The sequence below is a fragment of the Strongylocentrotus purpuratus genome, unplaced genomic scaffold (assembly GCF_000002235.5).
Source record: "Strongylocentrotus purpuratus isolate Spur 01 unplaced genomic scaffold, Spur_5.0 spur5_scaffold_16, whole genome shotgun sequence".
NCBI lineage: Eukaryota > Metazoa > Echinodermata > Echinoidea > Camarodonta > Strongylocentrotidae > Strongylocentrotus > Strongylocentrotus purpuratus.
This window is the reverse complement of record NW_022145601.1, coordinates 32,409,497-32,429,623: the sequence shown is the minus strand read 5'-3', so window position 1 is coordinate 32,429,623 and position 20,127 is coordinate 32,409,497. Positions and strand designations below refer to the sequence as shown.

The following is a 20,127-nucleotide window of genomic DNA, read 5'->3' as shown; positions in this document are numbered from 1 at the left end:
TAACATAATCAATCATCTAATAACAAAGTCTCAATTCCAAAATGTCTGCAGTATCTCAACCTATATTAAATTAGTCTCAGAGACACTTGTGATTTATGGTCCTATTTTCTTCTACCTGTACAGACTATTGTCTAATTTGAGGACAAGAGATATAAAGGATGGAGAGAAGCCAGTGTTGTAATGGACCGTTTAGTTGCGACTAGACAGTGGTCTCGTGTTTTGCAGATGCAGAAATGGTATGCACGTGATACCTTAGTCTGGGTTTAGAATGAAGGATTTCATTTACAAGAGGAAGAACGATTATTAATTGATAGACAACAAAACAAGATAAGCTTTCATCTTGACAAATATAAAGGCATTTGAATAATAGTGATCGTAGATTTAAAGAAATCTATAATTTCTATATACACACAAATTTGTGACTTGTTTCAATTAAAAGCAAGATATTTTCACTTCTATCCAATTAACTAGTTAGTGCCAAAGTATGATGACTACTCAACAACAACAAAATGTCACACTATGTGCCTAGATTATGTTTCCTTGGGGACGTGTCTTGTTTACAATTTGGAAATGAGAGTGACATACATCGCCATTGTCTAAATATGCTGAATAAAAATTAATTAGCAATGCAATAAAAGACAAAGGAAGGGGAACGCCTTTAATAATTAAACAATAAAACGACCTCCAACGAGGTCACTTTGAAATCCATCTCCAAGGAGATCAAAATATAATCTTTATGACTCAGGATCCATTGTCTTATTTTAAGCGACCATGACACATTCTTTGATGATGGAACCTGAAGGAGTTTAGGAATTCATTAAAAGGTTGGTTGATGTCGAAGGTTTTAGGAAGATCACCATTAAATATTATCATTTATCAAGAGGCTTTGGAAAGCGTAATAGAGGTATGGCCGGTCTATGTACGGAATGATTCTAAAGTCAGCACTTCATAACTTTATAACCCATTGCTTACCGAGACACAAGTGGTTTCCTGTATAAAGTAGTAGAAGGGTTAAGTCTATGCTATCATTGTTTAGCTCCATGTAAAAATACAAAAATAGAATTCCTTAACATAATGCTGGTAAGTTAAAAGCAAGAAAGGTATTAACTCTACATAAACAGATAAGAATTAGCACCCTTCTGGGGGGTGTTTCACAAAGATCCTAAGTAGAACTTAACTCTAAGTTGGACTTAAAAGTTATGGACAGCCATTGGAGTCTTAAAATGAAATATATTCAAAAGCAGAAATTCAAGTATTTTAGACTTTTTATAAATTCCACATCCAGAACATGAAATCTCCTTGATGATAGAAAATATGAATGATTTGAATAAACAATTAATGCCTTTCAAAATAACTTTTACAAAATATTTTCAAAGATGCTAATGGCTTTCCATAATTTTTAAGTCCAACTTAGTGTTAAGTTCTACTTAGGATCTTTGTGAAACACCCCCCTGATCTCAATAGATACAAACATATCAGACTTAAATTCAAAAGCAATTCTAAAACTTGGCTGGGTTAAAGATATTGAATTTAATATATGCCTACTGTGGTTGAATCTGTCCCTCTTTTGAGAGGTAAGGTACTTTTAAGGTCATTATTACTAACAGGGTCGCTGAAACGCCCCTTAGTTCATGACCTTAGGACAGATAGTGCCCCCTTCTGATTCACGGAGGGTCAGTTATTACCCGTTTCCTACCAGCTAGTATCCCCCCATGCATGGTATTTTGTAGGAACCGTTTAAAGTTCCTGATAGACTGAACTGTGAACTTTCACGTTTTCAATCAAGATAACAAATGGTTTCATGCCACCTGCTTTTCATGTAAACCAAAGCCCATCATTTACTTATCATGATATAAAATGACATCGCCCCCCCCCCCCCCAAAAAAAAAAAAAAAAAAAAAAAAATGCTATCAAATCCCTGTAATTTCAGTTTGTTTAAAGCCAGAAGGGCATTAACTTATATACCCCAAAACGCAGAATCAACGCACCTTTCTGGTTCTGAACAGACAATATTTTTGTGCAAACAGCTCAAAAGGACCAGGGAAAAAATTAATATTTATTTTTTGGGGGCTACTTTTCAAGCTTGCCTGCATAAAAAGCACTCTAAAAAAATTTTTTGCATTGAACTCTATGCAAATTTACGGGGGCTCTTTTCTGATTTTCGGGGGCTCTTTTGGGCATTTCGGGGCAAATTCGCCCTGAGCCCCATGAATTTTTTTCACTGAAAAGGACAATATTGTCTGCTGGGAGCTAAAAGACGTTAAAATCTGCAATATGTTAAACATCATCAGTTAATGTCCTTCCGTCTCTTACCAAACAATATCTAGAACAAACAGGTGTGGAGTAGTCATTACCGGAAGTGATACCACTGTAATACAATCATCAGTCCATACACCCTGAAATATAATATTTTGAAGGAAGTACTCTGTTTGCAACAAGAAGTGGAGCAGAAGGAAATTATGCTAAAGTCTTTAAAGAAATTTGATTTCTTGTCATTTCCACAACATTTCCTGATAGTAAGCTATAAATCATGAAATTTGATTTACTGTGATTTCCGCAACATTTCTTCATAATAAGCTATCAGTCATGCAACCATGGACAAGGAAGAAACAGCACAGTTAAACTTTAGACAGAATGACACACTAACTTGTTTCACTCTAGAACCCCCAAACAACAACAACAACAACAACAGTATTTCTGATACATGCTGTATCAGGTAAGGAATATATCCCAAACAGTTTGAAATGAATTTGAAGGGGGGGGGGGGGGGTTCAATATTATGGGACACATTCCCTTATTTTTGATGAATGCTAAATTCTTAAAGTACAGACTATAATCAGGAATGAATGAGTTTACAGATCAACAGCCAAAGCATGTTATCATCATAATTGGAAAACCATAAACCCAGGAATTAGCCCCATAATCATCCAGAAAAGAATCACACTGCAATGCCTGAATATGAATCACCTGGCTGAGAATCAGAATAAGCTTTGCCCTTCTCAATGACAGTGAGCGTGTGCCAAGAAACACATTCCTTTTAATTACACAGCCTCTCGATCTATCTTTAACAATGTTTTTACAGAAATATGATAGAACAGATCAAGCAGAGAGGTCCAAGGGGGCCAGTGACTTCTGTAGATTTGCAAAGGGGCACACTGCTCTTTTAAGATAATCTGACTCGATGAAAATACACGCACATCCTAGTATTTATCCTTCATGCTTTGTCTGGAAAAATCATGAATGAGTTTTAAGACAGCTGAAATCAGTTGATTACAGAAGAAATCTAATAACTGCAAAAAACTATGAAATCTTTACATAATATTGACTGGCTTTGACGTGGATATAGAATATGTTGCCCAAGTATAAATAATGCAACCCGACCAATAGAAGAGGGCAACATGCTGGTTAGTGAAATATACCCAAAACAATAAGTCAGTAGGTATTGTCGTTATTATAAAACCTCTGTACACCATCACCATTTGTTCAACTGTTGACAGGCAAAAGGCCGTTAACTCTGTATTAAAGTATACAAGTTAACACCCTTCTGGCTCTCAACAGACAAGGTAAATTTGTCTTAATGCAACAGATGCAGGATAATAAATATTATGCTTCGTTTATTTTACCTTTCCAAGGAAATATCTCCTGTACATCTGATTGCTGTCGTCAAACTCCAGTTGCAGCGGGAACGGAATGGACGAACACGACGGTGAAGGCGAGATATCCCCGGCTGCCGACAAACTTCCGTTGAGCGACGATGACGTGACCATACTGCAGGCTTCCTCGTCGAGACTGGTGTCGACATCCTTCTCCGATCTCGTGTCCTCTGCGTTGAGGGTGATCGTTCCATCGAGCCAGTATCCCCGGTCGATGGGCTGGACGATGGACGGGTAGGGGCCCTCTCTCTTGAGTAACTGTGGGATGGACAGGGAGGAAGAGTGAAGATGAATAAACATGGTAGCGTTAGACATAGGAGGGAAGATGGCTCAGTGGTAAGAGCAGTGGTCAAGTAATAGGGAAGAGGATTCGCCCTTTGGTAAGGCAAAATTCCTCATTACTAAGTACCTCAGAGAGGACTTAAAGCTGTCAGACCCCTTCACATCTATTCTCTACTTGGTATCATTTGTGATGAAAAATTGTTTTACAGAATTTGTTAATGAATGTAACAGGTGGAAACGAGAGAAGCTGAATTTTTTTTTGAAATGATTAACAAAAATAACACAAAACAAATTAAACAATAAAAAGAAGATGGGAATGTTTAGTGAGAAGATAAGACAAAGAGGAAGAAATAATGACAAAAGATAACAATATGAAAAAGGTGAATAATGTGGTGGTGATGATGATGATGATAATGATGACGATGACAGGGATGATGATGGTGATGATGATGATGATGATGATGATGATGATGTTGATGATGATGATGAAGATGATGATGACGACGATGATAATGATGATGATGACGATGAAGATGACGATGATGATGACGATGATGATGATGATTACGATGACAAATAAATAAAGACAGCGGAAAAGGCAAACAAAGGTTTAAAAAAGGCGAGTGAGACAAATACACAGAAGTAATCATCCTCATTATTCTGTGAGTTCCCTCTAATGGGAGGTCAGGTCTCCTCATTACCGTTCTTCACCCCGTCCTGTTTGCACCTATTTCCAAGTCAACGTAGTAATAACAGATAGATAGAACCGGAATAACAATTCTCTGTAAAGCTATATTCTGTTTGTATGCTTTCAAAATACTCAATCATTTGGCACATGAATATCTTAATGACACCTTCCAAATATATACACCAACTCGTAATCTTCGCTCAGCAACCGACACATGTAAACTAATATCATTCCCAAATCGAGACTCTCAACAGCTGAAAAAGGTTTAACAGTAGCTGCATCAAAGACTTGGAACAGCATCCCTCTTTCCATAAGGGAAATTACCTGTCTTGCCACCTTCAAACGATCCCTCTAAACTCACCGTTTTCCACAGTGATCTATATGATTTACTTCTAGTTCTACTTTTTTGTCCTCTTTTCATATATTTGTATTTGTAAGCGCTATGGTACTTATTGTTTTTAGCGCTCCTAAATATTCTATATTATTATTATTATTATATATTTACCTCTTTGATTTTGTCTGTATTGGACTTTTTTGCTTTGACCTTTGGCTTTGGTGAGGGTGAGCTGAAAGATGGTTGGAGAACCACGGGTAGTGAACATCTCTGTTCGTCTAATCTATCACTCTGCAAAGAAAAAGAAACATAAAACATATGAATATTTACACATGGAATAGATAAGGACATCAATATTCTTCTCTGTTTAATAAGAGAACAGCTGTCTGTCTCTATCACTCTGTAAAGAAAAATAAACATAAAACATATGAATATTTTAACATGGAATAGATAAGGACATTAATATTCTACCTTTTGACAAGAGAACTTCTCTGTTCATCTACTTTATCACTCAGTAAAAAAAAAAAAAAAAAAAAAAAAAAAAAAAAAAAAAAAAAAAAAATTAAACATCAATCATAAACACATGAATATCTACACATGGAATATATAAGGACATTAATATTCTTCTCCCTTTTATCAGAGAACATCTATGTTCGTCTAATATATCCCTTCACAAAAATGAATGGATAACAAAATATTAAGCAAGAACACTAAAGGAGTACTATTCATAATTTAGTCAGGGAACATATCTGATCATTAAACCTAGATTGCTTTGTAAAAATGGAGGAAAGAACAACATAGAAACACATGGCAGAAAGAAAAAAAAACTGATGTATATATCGTCCCTATTTTCACGAAGTGACGGTAGTGAGGAAAATTGCATACAATTTGCGTGACGATTGTCCTCACTACCGTCACTTTGTGGAAATAGGGACGATGTATATATGCAAGCTATATCATATTATATTACTTCGGTACTTCCACTCTCTTAGTCTCAGGTGACAAGGACTCCGTAATTTCTCCTTTTATTTTATTGACTTCATTTAATTCATGAATTAGGGAGGGAATTTTCTATTTAAAAAATCTTCATCTCTAAAACTACCCACATATCATTATCACGCATTTCAAATATCAATCAAATGGTGACAACTTGACATATATAATGAACCAAACAGAAATACTCTTAAAGTGTAAAACTTCTTCCAGCCTTGTGTAAAGGTGTACCATTTCTTCTAGCCTTCAGAGCTAGAGACCATGTTTAATGTCAAAGCACTTGAATGTCACGTGTAATCTAAAACTCTTTCCCTTTGATATTTTAAAAGCTCATAAATATTCTCCTGCAACATTCATGTTTTGAGGCTCAGGTTACATTGTGAATGCGTAGCCCATGAAAGGTCAACAGTGCAGCACTACTTTCCCCCATCCTCTTGATCAAGAAATTTCAATTTCTTAAAATCAGAATCTTGTTGCATCGGGTGGGTGTGATTAAATCCCTCCATTATCACTTTTCAAACTCTTGTTCTGGAGTCGCAACACAGAACTATGGTTTGTTTACTAGTTTTTCACCTTTTCATTTATCACAAAGCAAGGTGTATCGTGTCAAAACACATCCTATATTTAGGATACGCTATGGTGAAACTGAAAACTCAAGGAGAGTTGGTTACTAGATTTATCTCCTTGTATTTCTTCCTTTATCTTTGTTTAGAAGGACTGGGAGCAGAAAGCTGCTGATACAGAGGACAGCGGAATCTTAATGGAGATGATGACAAGGCTACCACATCTTATCTTATCACGGCGTAGATGAGTAAGAGTCGGTACGGTATGATGGCATGTTTAGAATGCTATCTTGGATTATTTACTCATCAATAAAAGACACGCAAGATGTCAAGTGTCAGCAGTGCAGGAGAGTCAAGTGATGATGAGTAGTATAGTCATGGTACTAGTATAGTCATGGTACTAGTATAGTCATGGTACTAGTATGAAAGGGATGGATGGATGGACCAAGTAAGATACTGTAGGACCTACGGGCTACAGCATAATCTTTTGAAGGAGTATAGAAGAGAAAGGCCTATATGTAGGGTTTTATATAGAGGGCATAAACATATAGAGAGAAAGAGAGAGAGAGAGAGAGAGAGAGAGAAAGAGAAAGAGAGAGAGAGAGAGAGAGAGAGAGAGAGAGAAAGAGAGAGAAAGAGAGAGAAAGAGAGAGAAAGAGAGAGAGAGAGAGAGAGAGAGAGAGAGAGAGAGAGAAAGAGTGAGAGAGAGTATCAACACTTCCGAATTAATGATGGGTCTAAGGGCGCGTTTATCGGGGCTTGCCACTAGATATGTACGTATCGTACCCCACTATCATACCCCACTATACGATCGTGATTTGCTGGATGTCGCGTTTATCGTCTCTTCACAATTAAAAATAAAGGCCTCGTCTCTTCGCAGCTGCTCAGCGCGCTATTTCTCCGAACCGGAAACTAGCCTGGGAATTCCTATTTGTATGTGAGGTTCAAAACAGCTTTGCGTTTATCCATCTCTCAGAAACATGATTCTGGCTGTATGTCACATTCAAAACACACCTTTTTGCGTCTTTAGATATGCCCATATCTAAAGCCCTTTAAAAAAGGCTTTGCGTTTATCACCTTCTAAATTTGCCTGAAAGACGTTTGAGAAACCTGATTCTAGCCAAAAATTTGGTCGATAAACACAACCTAAAATAAGCGCAATGCACAACTGTTGCTAATAGCAACGGTTCATCGAGTGCACCCTTGCAACAAACAAGAAAAATCAGTTTTCTTTTGTTGGTCATTCCATAATAATTCACTTTGTGAAAATTTGTAGTTCAAATGCAATCAGTAGAAGTGTGGGGGAACAAGAACTCTCTAAAAATAGCTGAGAATTCATATAGACTACGCACACATGTCGGGGACAAAAATGACTACAAATAATAGAGAAAAAGAGAAAGACAGGAATAGATTCCGGAATCATGGTCCTACTTTCTAGAAGGTGATCTTCCATGGTGGAGGGAGAAAGAAAGAAAGGAAGGCATAAATATGGCGACAAGAAGATGTACAGAAAGTGAGGCAAACTTGATACTAAATGAGAAAAGTAGGAAAATAATTAGATTGAAAGAGAGGTAGAAGAACAAATGCAAAAATAAGAAAATGAAACTTAAACTAGAATATGGAAAATGATAAGAAAATGAAAAAAGATTATTTTTCTAGAAAGATACAAAACAAGACAAAGGAAAGATGAAGCAAGAGAGAGAAAGATGAAACAGGAGAGAGAAAAATGAAGCAGGAGAGAGAAAGACAGAGATAGAGAGAAAGAGAGAGGGAGAGAAAGGGAGAGAGAGATAGAGAGAACAAGGAAGAGTGGGAGAAAGAGAGGAGAGAGACAATAAGAGACCAAATTGAATCAAAAGAAAGGAAGAAAGCGAGGGAGTAAAAGAGAAATGACAAAGGGCTGACTACGAGACTGACCTAACTAGCGGACAAATACGCCCAGGGTGATCAAAACATCCTTAAGTTTCTCAAAAATTGATTTAGATGATTTAATTTGATTTTGGTTCCCCTGAAGGGTTGGGTCCCGCGTGATTCACAGCGAAAATTTGTTTCGCCTCCGCTGAAAGACAACTTGGCAAATTAATTAATTAGTTCTGGTCTGCTGAGATTCATTACCGTGTAATTTGCTGCGATCTCCTCGAGGCTCAAATAATTCCATCTTTCGTTGGGAGTTGAGTAACAGAGAGGATAAAGGGTTTTACAGAGTAATGGTCAGCTGTTGAATGCTTGGGTCTCCATTTGATAAATTGGCTCGAGAACTTGAATGATTAAATTGACTCATAATTAGGCACAAAGGAAGCGAGCATACAAGGAATCAATAATATCTATATGGCAAATACGATCAAAACATTTCCTGAAAATTGCCAGCGGTGATAGTAACAGTAATTAAACCTGCTCGCTCATATTTCATTTGTGAACATCACAAAAGCCTTTTACATCCTGCAATCATTGTCTCTCATTTCTTGAGGTGATGTTATGTTAAGAAGTGGGAATATCTAACTAAGAACTTAATGATAAAGGTGAGTTGAATTCTCACAGAATCAAGTGAAACTTACACTGAATGTTCAAGATTACAAAAAAATGTCATTTGCCAAACAATTTTGGTAGAAAATGTATACTGGCTGAGTAATGAGCATAGCAAGATTAGGAAATCAAGGTTAGTAGCCCTGACACCATTTGTGTAGTCCCATATACATCTTTCTGTGTACAGTGCTTGTTACTTTACCAAGACTGGGCCAAATTTCTTATCATTTTGATGATTCCAGAACCTTGCAGTACACATATGCTAGATCGATGATCAACCTTTTCTGAGCGATTCCACACCTTTTATTTCACAATGCAATCGGATGACGAGAACTCAACTTCATCTTTAATGATATCAGGTGTTGTGGTGCATGAACAAATTTTAATCAATATTTTTGAATCTGCTCATCAACAAGTTACTCAAGAAATGACCACTTAGTGACAAATATGCAGAGATGATCTGGAAAACATTCATTTTCTTCCTGTCAAGATCAAACTACATTAGCATCCTACTTGGGGAACGAAATCCCAACGCTTTTAATTTACTGGTGAAAAAAAAAACCACTCACAGTAAACGTAAAAGTGAAATGTTACCTTCCTTCTTCTTGATTATCATTTTAACAAATGTGACATTTTTTTTTACCAATATGAAATTTCGTTTTTTTGCTATCTCATCAGTTTTCTTGCAGCTCAAGTTTTTTCAATATTTTGTCTGATTGTTTTTCTGGAGAAGAAAGCATTTGTAAACATGTTAATCCTGTGAAATAGAAGCTGGAAGATGACAGCTTGCTTGTCTGTCCCTAAAACCCATCGATGATTTTCTTTTTTTAGGCTATTTTGACAAGTTAGCAGCATGGCACCTGCTAAGGCATTGAAACAATGTTGTACATGGGTGGATTTATGAAGCGCAACTGTTGAGAGAGAGTGGGGGTTTCTGAGCGAGGAAGATGGGAGAGAGAGAGAGAGAGAGAGAGAGAGAGAGAGGAGAGTACTAGGATTCAACAGCTTCCCCCAGTAATCTTGTCATCTTCTAATTATCTGGGATGAATTCATGAAGGCTAATTGTTAAGTCTTGAGAGATAGTTAGGATAGGGTGCAAGTTTTCAAGACAGAGACATTTTCATCCTTATATCATTTTGGTCAGAGAAACTTGGTGTGCAATATCCCCCTTGATCACTGATGGATTCATTAATAAAAAAAATCTTTGAGAAGTAGTGTATGTACAACAAGTCTCCAATCTAACAAGCGTTTTCTGTCACTTTGTTTTGCCTGATCAATTTGACAATTCTTGAGTCATTTTGTCATAATCAGAATTGACTGAAATAATAAAACACCATTACGGTACCTCATTTACATTGGATCCCCTCAAATAACAAACAAATTTGAAGAAAAAAAGGTATTGATGAGCCATGTTTCAATGCACATCATGATGCTCACAATATTTTGTTAATTTTTTTCTTCTTATGCCAACTCTGTGGTTTCAGAACAAATATGCTTCTCCTGTATACAAATGCTCATATTTGATCATCAAGAAAGAAACCAGTAAATAAAAAATAAATAAACAAACAAACAAACAAACAATGCTTACCTGTATCTTTTCTAGGAACGCAAAGAAGTCTAATTCATCGTCATTTTTCTGAAAAGAAAGAATAAGGAAAAAAAAGTAGGTAATCATTATTAGCATTTTATACCACAGGAATAATTTTCCTCAAATTTTTTGATTAGCAATTTCAGCCGATGGATAAATATTTCAAATGAAATTCTGTACATTTCTATGGAAGAAAACTGCTACACAAAAGATATTTTGTATAGCAGTCATGCAAAAATGCATAGCAAATTGCGATGCGATACCAGGAAAATTATTCCCTGTACCAATCGACTAAATGCATCAATATATCATATATTACCCATTCTATGAATATCAGCTATAAATATTTAGAACTACAGTAGCGTATGATGATACATATTTCTCTTTGCATTTCATTTCTTGAACAAGTAAAATAAAGATTCATGGTCTTTACTTTTTAATCAAATTTTGTCATTTTGTATATTGACGGATGTTTGCTATCCATCTTGATTGCAACACTTCACTATTTATATCACATTCATATTTTATCATCTTCATGCCAATTGGTGCCAATTAATATGTTTTCAACAAGGCAATAAAGTTGATCATAATCTGACTCTAAATCTCAAACCGTCCATGATCTACTTCACTACAAAAAAGATAATATAACCACAAATCCAACCGAGTCCAGACCCAGTTTCCTTTACCTGGCTCAGCATCAAGTAATTATGAAAGAGTCTTTCAGCATAATATGTCCGCTTGGAGCCAGAGGGGCGTTAACTCATATCATTTATACAAAGTTAAGCCCTTTTAGCTCCAGACAGACCTCTGGATGTACATAACTTCCGATTTGCTAAACCCATTCGTAGCAGATAAAAAACATATCTGGCCAAAAATATCTGGGATAACCTTGACTCAATTTCTCTTCCTACAAATTGGTCAGATCCCAGAAATGCACAATTAGACTGCTCCCAATTTCATACATAAATGTACATGCACCCATTATGAAATATATATTTCATTATCATCGATGAAATATATATTTCATCATCATCGATAAAATTACAATAAGGATATAATTCAAAAAGATTCATTGTCAATATAAATAAAGTTGTAGTGCATCAAAAATTAAAATAGAACTTGATTATTTGTAGAAAGTGTTTATATTTCAATGAAAATAATTACCGGTACTACATTTGTGAAAGTCATAAGTCATTTAAAGTCTACATATTACATTTGAGCCAACAGAGCAAATGCATCAACATTTCTTTGGTTGATCGGGACAAATAAAATGCAAATTAATGTACATGTATGCTTCTTCTTCTGCTTCATCATCAATTTATTTTTTGGTGGAAGAGGGGGGGGGGGGCAGTTAAATTAAATTACAAAGTTTACAATGTTAATGAATCTTGACAAACACAACATGTATACAATTACATGTCTAGACTAACAAGAGTCAACGTATAAACAAAGAAACCTTCTACTTGCTTTATTTTGGCAGAGCGATTACTTGCACATGAGCAAAACTCAGAAATCTCAAACATCCAGTGAATGAAACAATATGCATTTTTAATGAGTAGTCAATCTCTCCCTTGCTAGCCCCATTTAGACTAACAAAATACATTGTACAGGTTTACCAAAACAATACTGCTATACGCAGTGAATAACCCTCATTCAAATTAACAAAATATATTGTACAGCTTTATACCGAAACAGTAATGCTATATACAGTGAATAATTACTTTTTTATCTAACCTGATCGTCAATTTTATGAAACACATCATGAAACATTGTACCAGGGTTTGAGCATCTTTTCAAATTAAAAGTCAGCGATATAAATGTGGTCCACTTCTAGTGTGAATGCCATACTGCATGAAAACTGTTTTTGTACTGATTTGGCTTAATATTTGTATGCACTGATAATGGGAAAGCTTTCATCTAATATGACACTCAACCCATGTATACTGACCTCTTTAAAACCATATTTTTAGATGATACTTTTTCACATGTGTACAACTCATTTTTTTCTTCTATACAATTCTCTAAATGACAATTTAAAAACAAATTTTGTGTTAATTTTCTGTAGTGTAAACAGGTCACGCTTACATGTACAAAGGTATGAATGGAACAGCATGGCATGCCAAATGAGTGGTCAAGCCAGAGACACTGGTCAAGCAGCCCTCCTGTTATCAGAAAGGAATGTTGGCTGGAGTCTGGTCTTGGCTCTTCTCAAAGCCAAAAAGTCTGCTGGTATGGATGGTATCTCCCTGGAAGTACTTCTGTGGTCTGGGGTACTTAATATGCTAATTTTCAACAGACAGTTGTCTTGTTATGAAACTCAAAACAAATATTTTGGACTATTGGCAAAGTGAGTAGCATAGCTGATGATTATAACTGCAATTTATAAATGCAGATTGGGTATTAGAACCAGTATATTTTGCATCATCATCTATTGACCCTCACCCCCCCCCCCCACACCCTTTTCTCTCCCCCCCCCCCCTCTCCCCCTCTCTCTCTCTCTCTCTCTCTCAAAACAAAACAAAAAGAGAGGAAAACTGTTTTAAAAGAATTCTGAGATCTGAACATGATATACATATTACATGTAACATATCATTATTCGTTAATAATTTCACAAACCAAGTTATCTCATATGCTTAAGTTCATATAAGCCTATGTTTGTCAGTTCATGAAATCAAAGACAAATTATCCCTCGCTAACTCTTATTTCAATGCTTTATCATAAATTCTCTGTTGAACAGAAAATCTTGTATTTGAAGAAACAGAAAATGCTCTTCACTTGAAAGTTACATAATTAATCAATGAACCTGCTGTCTTATAGGAAATGGCTCAAGTTCTTTGAATGGGATGCCAGAGGCCCGAGGGAAGGTAGAGGGCCTCCAGACCGCGATGTTTCAGTGATGTTACCAAGGAAATTACCTTAAAAATGAGGTATTTGACAGTATAAATGCGCCTTATGAGGTGACAGAAAATGCTCCCCACTGGAAAGTTACGTAACTAATCAATGAACCTGTTGTCTAATAGGAAATGGCTCAAGTTCTTTAGGCGCGTCTTCATCATCTCAAGATTGCCAAATAGCCCGCTATTTCTGATTTGGGAAATGCAAACTTGCAAACTCAAGACTCAACTATTCCAAGATATCTTTGGATGACAATCCCAACCAAATATCCCGCTAATTGCAACTTTTGGCTGATGAAGACGCAAATTAGCTGGATAATTTGCGATCAAGATAATTCAAATAACAGGATAATTGGCAATCTCGAGCTGATGAAGACAGGCCTTTTTGAAAGGGATGCCAGATTCCAGAGGGAAGGTAGAGGGCCTCCAGACATATGCATGGAAGATGTCCAAATAAAATAAGTCATTCCATCATCTGTGACGACATTACATAATCCAAGAACACTAAACACACACCATCCAGACGCCATACTGAAGAGCAACTGCTATCTGATGAAGATAACTTAGCTCTAGTCTAAAAAAAAGACCCCGTTGTGGTCGTATTTAAAGGTGCATGGTTGACTACCAAAACGTGGTTAAAAACGACCATGATGTGGTCATTTTTTGACCACATATATTTCTAAGAGTGCAGACTAAATTTGAGGGCATGCATGCAACTACCAAGTTATTTGGCCCAATTTGTTACCGACCATGTCCAAGTCTTTAGCATGTATCTGATCACAAGGATTATTGCATTAAATTAAAGGCCCTGATACTGATATAAACAAAGACAGTATAAACAAAAAGATAGAGTACATGTTTTGGGCATCAAATGACCAAATACTTTGGAATTGCCCAACTTGATCACTTCTGCCTGGCTGTACATGAAACAACCCTAATCAGTATCACTAATGAGATGTAAAAAAGGAAAAGACTTTTTTACATCTACCTGCCAAAATAATTATCTTTTTATGCAAAGAGGAGATCCTATAGTTTCCCCATCATACAACAAACACTTTGTAGAATTACAGAGACTATTCATAATGTAACGAGCCAAAGAAATTCTCATGTTGTTCCAATGCATAATATCTGACATTATGACACGACACTTACATATCCATAACTTATGGTTTCAACCAATGAATGCCAATAAATGTCGACCACAATGAAATTTGGTTAGGGTCTGTGAGTGTTTGGGTCTAAAATAGAAGAGTCTGGTTTCTTTCGCTTTAGGATTCCCCAATGCCAGGTCCCCAAAGGCGTTATCTACAAAAATGTGTCAAGTATTACAGTCCAACATGATTGTAAAATCTTTTGAAATATTAACTTAGGGCAATTTGGGTGGCCTTGTCTACCAACTTTTGAAATGCATAACATTACCATGATGTGTTACGTGATCTGAACAAGATTTCTATCTTAGGCTACTAGGCAATACAATAGGATATTGAAAATGTCCACGAGTTGATTCTTGAAAGTCTATGCAGAGCTGCCAACCTCCAGAACAGAAAATCAGTAATCACAAGGCTCAAAATCAGTAATTTGGGGTATAAATCAGTAATTTCTTATGCGGCGCTATGAATCTAAAAAAACGGCACGCCAACACTGCGCGGACGCATGATTATCTGAAATTTTTGGTGATTTTACTCACACAAAGATGTTAAGTATTGAATTTCAGGTCATCACAACACAGTTTATCATGAAAAATGGCTCCTATTCACAGCACTCGCTACGATAAATCATATTTAATTCATTAAAAAAAAAAAAAAAAAAAAAAAAAAAAAAAAAAAAAAAAACTTTTTTTTTTTTTTTTTTTTTAAATCCGTAATTTGAGACAACATTCCGTAATGGTCGTTAATTTCCGTACCAATTACGGGAAATCCGTACTAGTTGGCAGCTCTGTCTATGCGATTGTGATATTGCTAGATTAAACTGTGAATAATGAATGCACAGCACCAAAGAGAAGTGAAATATCTAAAATGATTGAAGTACAATACTTATTTGATTGACATCACTATACATCAATATTAATTAAAATAACAGAAATTATTTGTTTATGATTTTGGAAAAGTCAATCATGACAGCCTAGTGACCCGTAGTTAAAAGTTATAAACATCCTGATTATTTCTCCAGATATTCCGATGCCAAACACATCTGGACATTTCAAGATCTGTACCATAGCTTGTAATCACAAGTTTCCTTGACCGGAATTGAAAATTTTCCTAAAATGTCGAAAAAGCAAGGCCAGAGTAATAAATATCCTCAACATTTCCTCTCTTGCCTGAACCTCTATGACGTAAATACTTGTAATAATATTGATGACATTATGGAATGCAAATTTAAATTTACAATCTACAATTTCTTAAATTGAATTAAGTCTCCAAGCTTTGAAGAAATTAGAAATCTTGGATCAAAGATTCTTGGATGAATCAATAACACTGACTTTACAATACAATTATGATCAATGTTTTCTTACTTTCCATCCAGTTTCCATTCACTACAAACATTCTAAATGCACCACAGCGTAAGGGAGGTCCTTTGGAATTGAACTCAGAATGAAGGCCTTTATTTTAAAGATTCTCAGTTTCTTGCTAATTAGTTTCTTTGTTGGACTTCAGGAAGTTCACATTTGGTCTCATCAATCACTGCTGCGTCAAGACGGGGGAGATTTCCCCCTTTTCTTTGAGAGGGACTTTTGAGGAAACCATAACGACATTCTTACTTTAAATAGACCATGCTTAGTTTTAAACCCTCGCAAGGCTTCTCACCAACCAAGCCTCAATGATATGATTGTCTGTGATAAAGTGACTAAGTCATGATTTAATAGTTGATTTTGTCTGGGTTTTTGGAATGGAGATAATGGGAGTCTGATCAAGAATGAATCTCATCCAAACAGTTTGAACAGAATAGATGAGTCTGGTAAATTCTTCACATCCTGCTTTAAATCAGTCCTGATTCCTCAAGTCATAACACAGGCGCATTTACACTGTCAAAAACCATACAATTTTGTGTTGGAAAAACTACCATTACACTGCGAGAAACCCTGTAATTAGTGTTAAAGGTATTACAAAGTTTTGGTATGGGGTCATGAATTTGATTCAAATTAACATATTGGAAGCATATGCGTTCCTACAATATACATTGATCGTTGTCCCGGTTGAAATCGAGTCTAAAGTATGAAATTATAAATAATTAACTCTTCATGTTGTATAGCTCCCTCTCAAGGTCAATATATTAATTTAGCTATGAAACAATGTTTCTTGACAAAAATCGACCGATTAGCTATTCCCGTTTGGAAATTATATATCACAACTACATATTCTGAGATTTTCATGGTCGCAGCTACAATTGTACGGCCGTAGGCGCTATTTGAAATTTACCAAAATTTACCGGGAGCACCGGTAAATTTTTATATTCAATTTTTCTCGAAAACAGAAGTGTTTTAGGGGTTAATTTTGTTAGTGCTTATAATACATCCACAGGGGCATCCAAATATATCAAAATTGTAAAGATTCACTATCCACCCAATTTTCAAATTTTCCGAAAACTTTGTATTACCTTTAAGTTGTCAGTGTTTGCTTGCCATTGAAACAATCAAAATTATGTTGTGAGTTGCGGCTTCAGTACCTTGTTGCTGATCTGCATGCAATGGCGCAGAAGTGAAGAATCACATCACAAAATGACCCCCCTCCCCCCCCCCCCCCCCCCACAAAAAAAAAAAGAAATCACTGTTGTTTTCAGTTAGGGTTTTTAAATTGATCAAAAAAAGAAAACAGCAGAGTTTGGAAAAAAAGAATACTCCAGAGGATTTTTTTTTTATTTGGGGTTTTTAAACTCATTTAATCATGTTTACGGGAAGTGTCTAGCAACTTGTGACATAACTCCGGAATGTTAGAAAAACACAGGGTTTTTGCCTGCAGTGTGAATGCCCCTAGTTCAGTTCACTGTAATTTCTTGCCCGGGTAGATGCCATGAACTTGTCTCAATTTGATTCAAATTTCAACTGTCAGAAGAATACAACAATGAATCCATCAAGCTGGCAAATATCTACTGGTAACGGCAACTGTGTTCCACAAAATATTCTTTGAAGAAATAAGTTAACTTGATATGACTTTTGAATTTAGTAAATTTTGGTTTCATAAAAATAAAAAATAAAATATCTAGGGGATAGCAGTTATCATAATTTGAATGCACGGCCTTCTCCAAACCTACAAACAGTGACAAAACTCCCATTTTCTTTTCAACACTTTGTACTATATTTTAGTCTGCTTGTCTATTGAGCTTCAGAAGGGCAGTATCTTCCAATCATTCAAATCCATGTGGATCTCAGTAGATGATTTATTTCTTTTGCTGCGTCTGTTTGCCTTTGCAAACCAATCAAATCATAATCACTCACAAAACATAATCCAAAGATATTCCTAAATCCCTCCTGAACAAATGACCTTCCAAAGCAACAGGACATATCCTAATCCATGTATGTTTTATTACTTCCTCTCGCAGGCAATATAAATGTTGAATTTCCTCACCTGTTCCCACACAGATGTATCATGTTAGTCTAGCCAGGGAGGTGTCCTCCCTCCCACCTCCCTGCCTGGTCTAGCTTACTTTGGGCTCTTACTTTTCTACCAAGTCTAGCACACTGAGTTCAGCAAAACATAATTTTGATCGAAGGAAATAAGAACACGGTAGAATTTAGAAACTACATTTTCATTCCCCCATTTTCACCATTATCAGTCAGTAAGATACATTATACAGCCTTTTCACACACAGCTAAAATTCTATAAACATGACTAGTATAAACGTGTTTCGAACGTGTTTAAACTAATCACGAGCCTTACACACACAGAAATTTCGGTGCGATCGTTAATCGTTTCGTGATTAACTACTGCTCGTAAAATGCGCAGTAGTGCCATTGCGCATTGAAGGTCATGTCATGTCAATCAAAGCGCACGCTCCATCCAGTTTAAACACGATTAAACACGAATTTCCTTTCACACACAAAATGTCAAGCTCTCTAGATACGAACTTCGTATCTGCAGCCTGCTTTTAGGGGCGTATGGATCGCGACTTCGTATCTATCCCAACATCGTATAAACGATGTTCACACTGGGAAATTTTGTCTATAAACATGTTTAAAACTGTTGAGTGATTCTAATCATCTCTAGATACGATGAATTTTAGCTGTGTGTGAAAAGGCTGTTAGAGATGCAACGCATCTTCAGTTCAAATTGCTCTGTAGTCTGTACACAGAACAGCGAAACAAGCCACATATACATGTAATTTTCCCTTAAAAATATAAATAAAGAAATAGAAATAAGGGATATAAGAGAATGGGAACTTGTTCTACATTTTTGTTGTGTCCGTGAAACATATGCCGCACATATTGTAAAATTGCCTCAGAAATAAAGTTTTAAAAATATGAAAACAGGGGATACCTAGGAATCCCCAAGCCCCCTCCCCCAAATAATTAAAAGGCTAGTTGCAGTAAGTTGCTGGCTACTTAAGTGGGCAGGTGTGGGAAACCTTGGTAAGAGGAAGTCAGGCTCTCAACAAAATAACAAACTCCTTAAACAAATGAAGATGGAACAGATGCTTCAAACCCTCAGGCTTAAAAACATTCCCTCCTGAATTGAACAACCCTTCCCGATCTTGAGAAGTCATAGCAATCCTGAGGAGTCATTGCGGAAGTCTTTGAACATGCCAAGTCTGAAACACTAACATTGTTGTTCTCATGGCTACTTTATTACTCCATAAATGATGGCTTGGCAGATTGGAAAGCTGGAGAAACGATAAAATACTGACAATGCACAGATTGAAGTATCCCTACTCAAGGCTAGCTGTATCTGAAGTTGGGGCTGGGTCTGACTGGGGAGGGGGAGGAGACACACTAATACCGTTTCTGTGCTGAAAGCTTCACCAAAGTACAGACTGGGTGACTGATAATCAAGTCAAGAACCCCAAATAAGTAAAATTGTTCCTTCCATATCATTAGAACATACACAATACACACGAGCGCCAAAACTTGATGTGCTTTACACTGTATATCTTTGCATACATTCTTGTTTATTTCTAGGCCTATATCGTCATGATGTTTTAATGTATCCACGCCAAGTTTAGGAGGCCAAGTCTATACTTCTATTGTTTTAATTGATTTACAAAGGAAAAATATGTTACTTCTACTTTTTTTACGCATAATATCACTTAAGTAAACTGAGGTTAACTTTGAAATGACCCATAATCTCTGATGTCATAACATTATTACATTTAAATATCAAATAAAAAGTTGTATTTCTTACCTTGACAGCGACGCCTCCATTCACCGGAGGCTTTTCCTTTGGTGTGTGTTCCTCGCAGTATAACTGCCCCTCCATCTCTCTCCTCCTGTAAAGAAAAATATATACATATAATTAAATTTCATTTTCATTTTGAGTTTATGAAATTTGATTTCCTCCAAAAAGTACAAAATTGAAAAAGTTTTTGTGACTTTACGAATGGCAAGTCTGGATAAGGCAAACTCAGGTATTCCCTGTATCTTGTTATCTTTGTGAAATTAATATATAATGGGTTAAACTT

The 20,127-nt window shown here is 36.1% G+C and overlaps 1 protein-coding gene across 2 annotated transcripts in view; it reads right to left on the bottom strand.

Annotated features, from left to right (window-relative positions):
* LOC100889245 (rap1 GTPase-activating protein 1) overlaps positions 1–20,127 on the bottom strand; it is a 56,263-nt gene that overhangs the window by 22,740 nt on the left and 13,396 nt on the right. For both annotated transcript variants that reach the window (XM_030987289.1, XM_030987290.1), the window contains exons 2-5: positions 19,851–19,935; positions 10,625–10,672; positions 5,129–5,248; positions 3,624–3,911 (exon numbers count right to left, since the gene is read on the bottom strand). In XM_030987289.1, the coding sequence (XP_030843149.1) occupies positions 3,624–3,911; positions 5,129–5,248; positions 10,625–10,672; positions 19,851–19,935 (541 nt within the window). The remainder of the gene's footprint in view (positions 1–3,623; positions 3,912–5,128; positions 5,249–10,624; positions 10,673–19,850; positions 19,936–20,127) is intronic.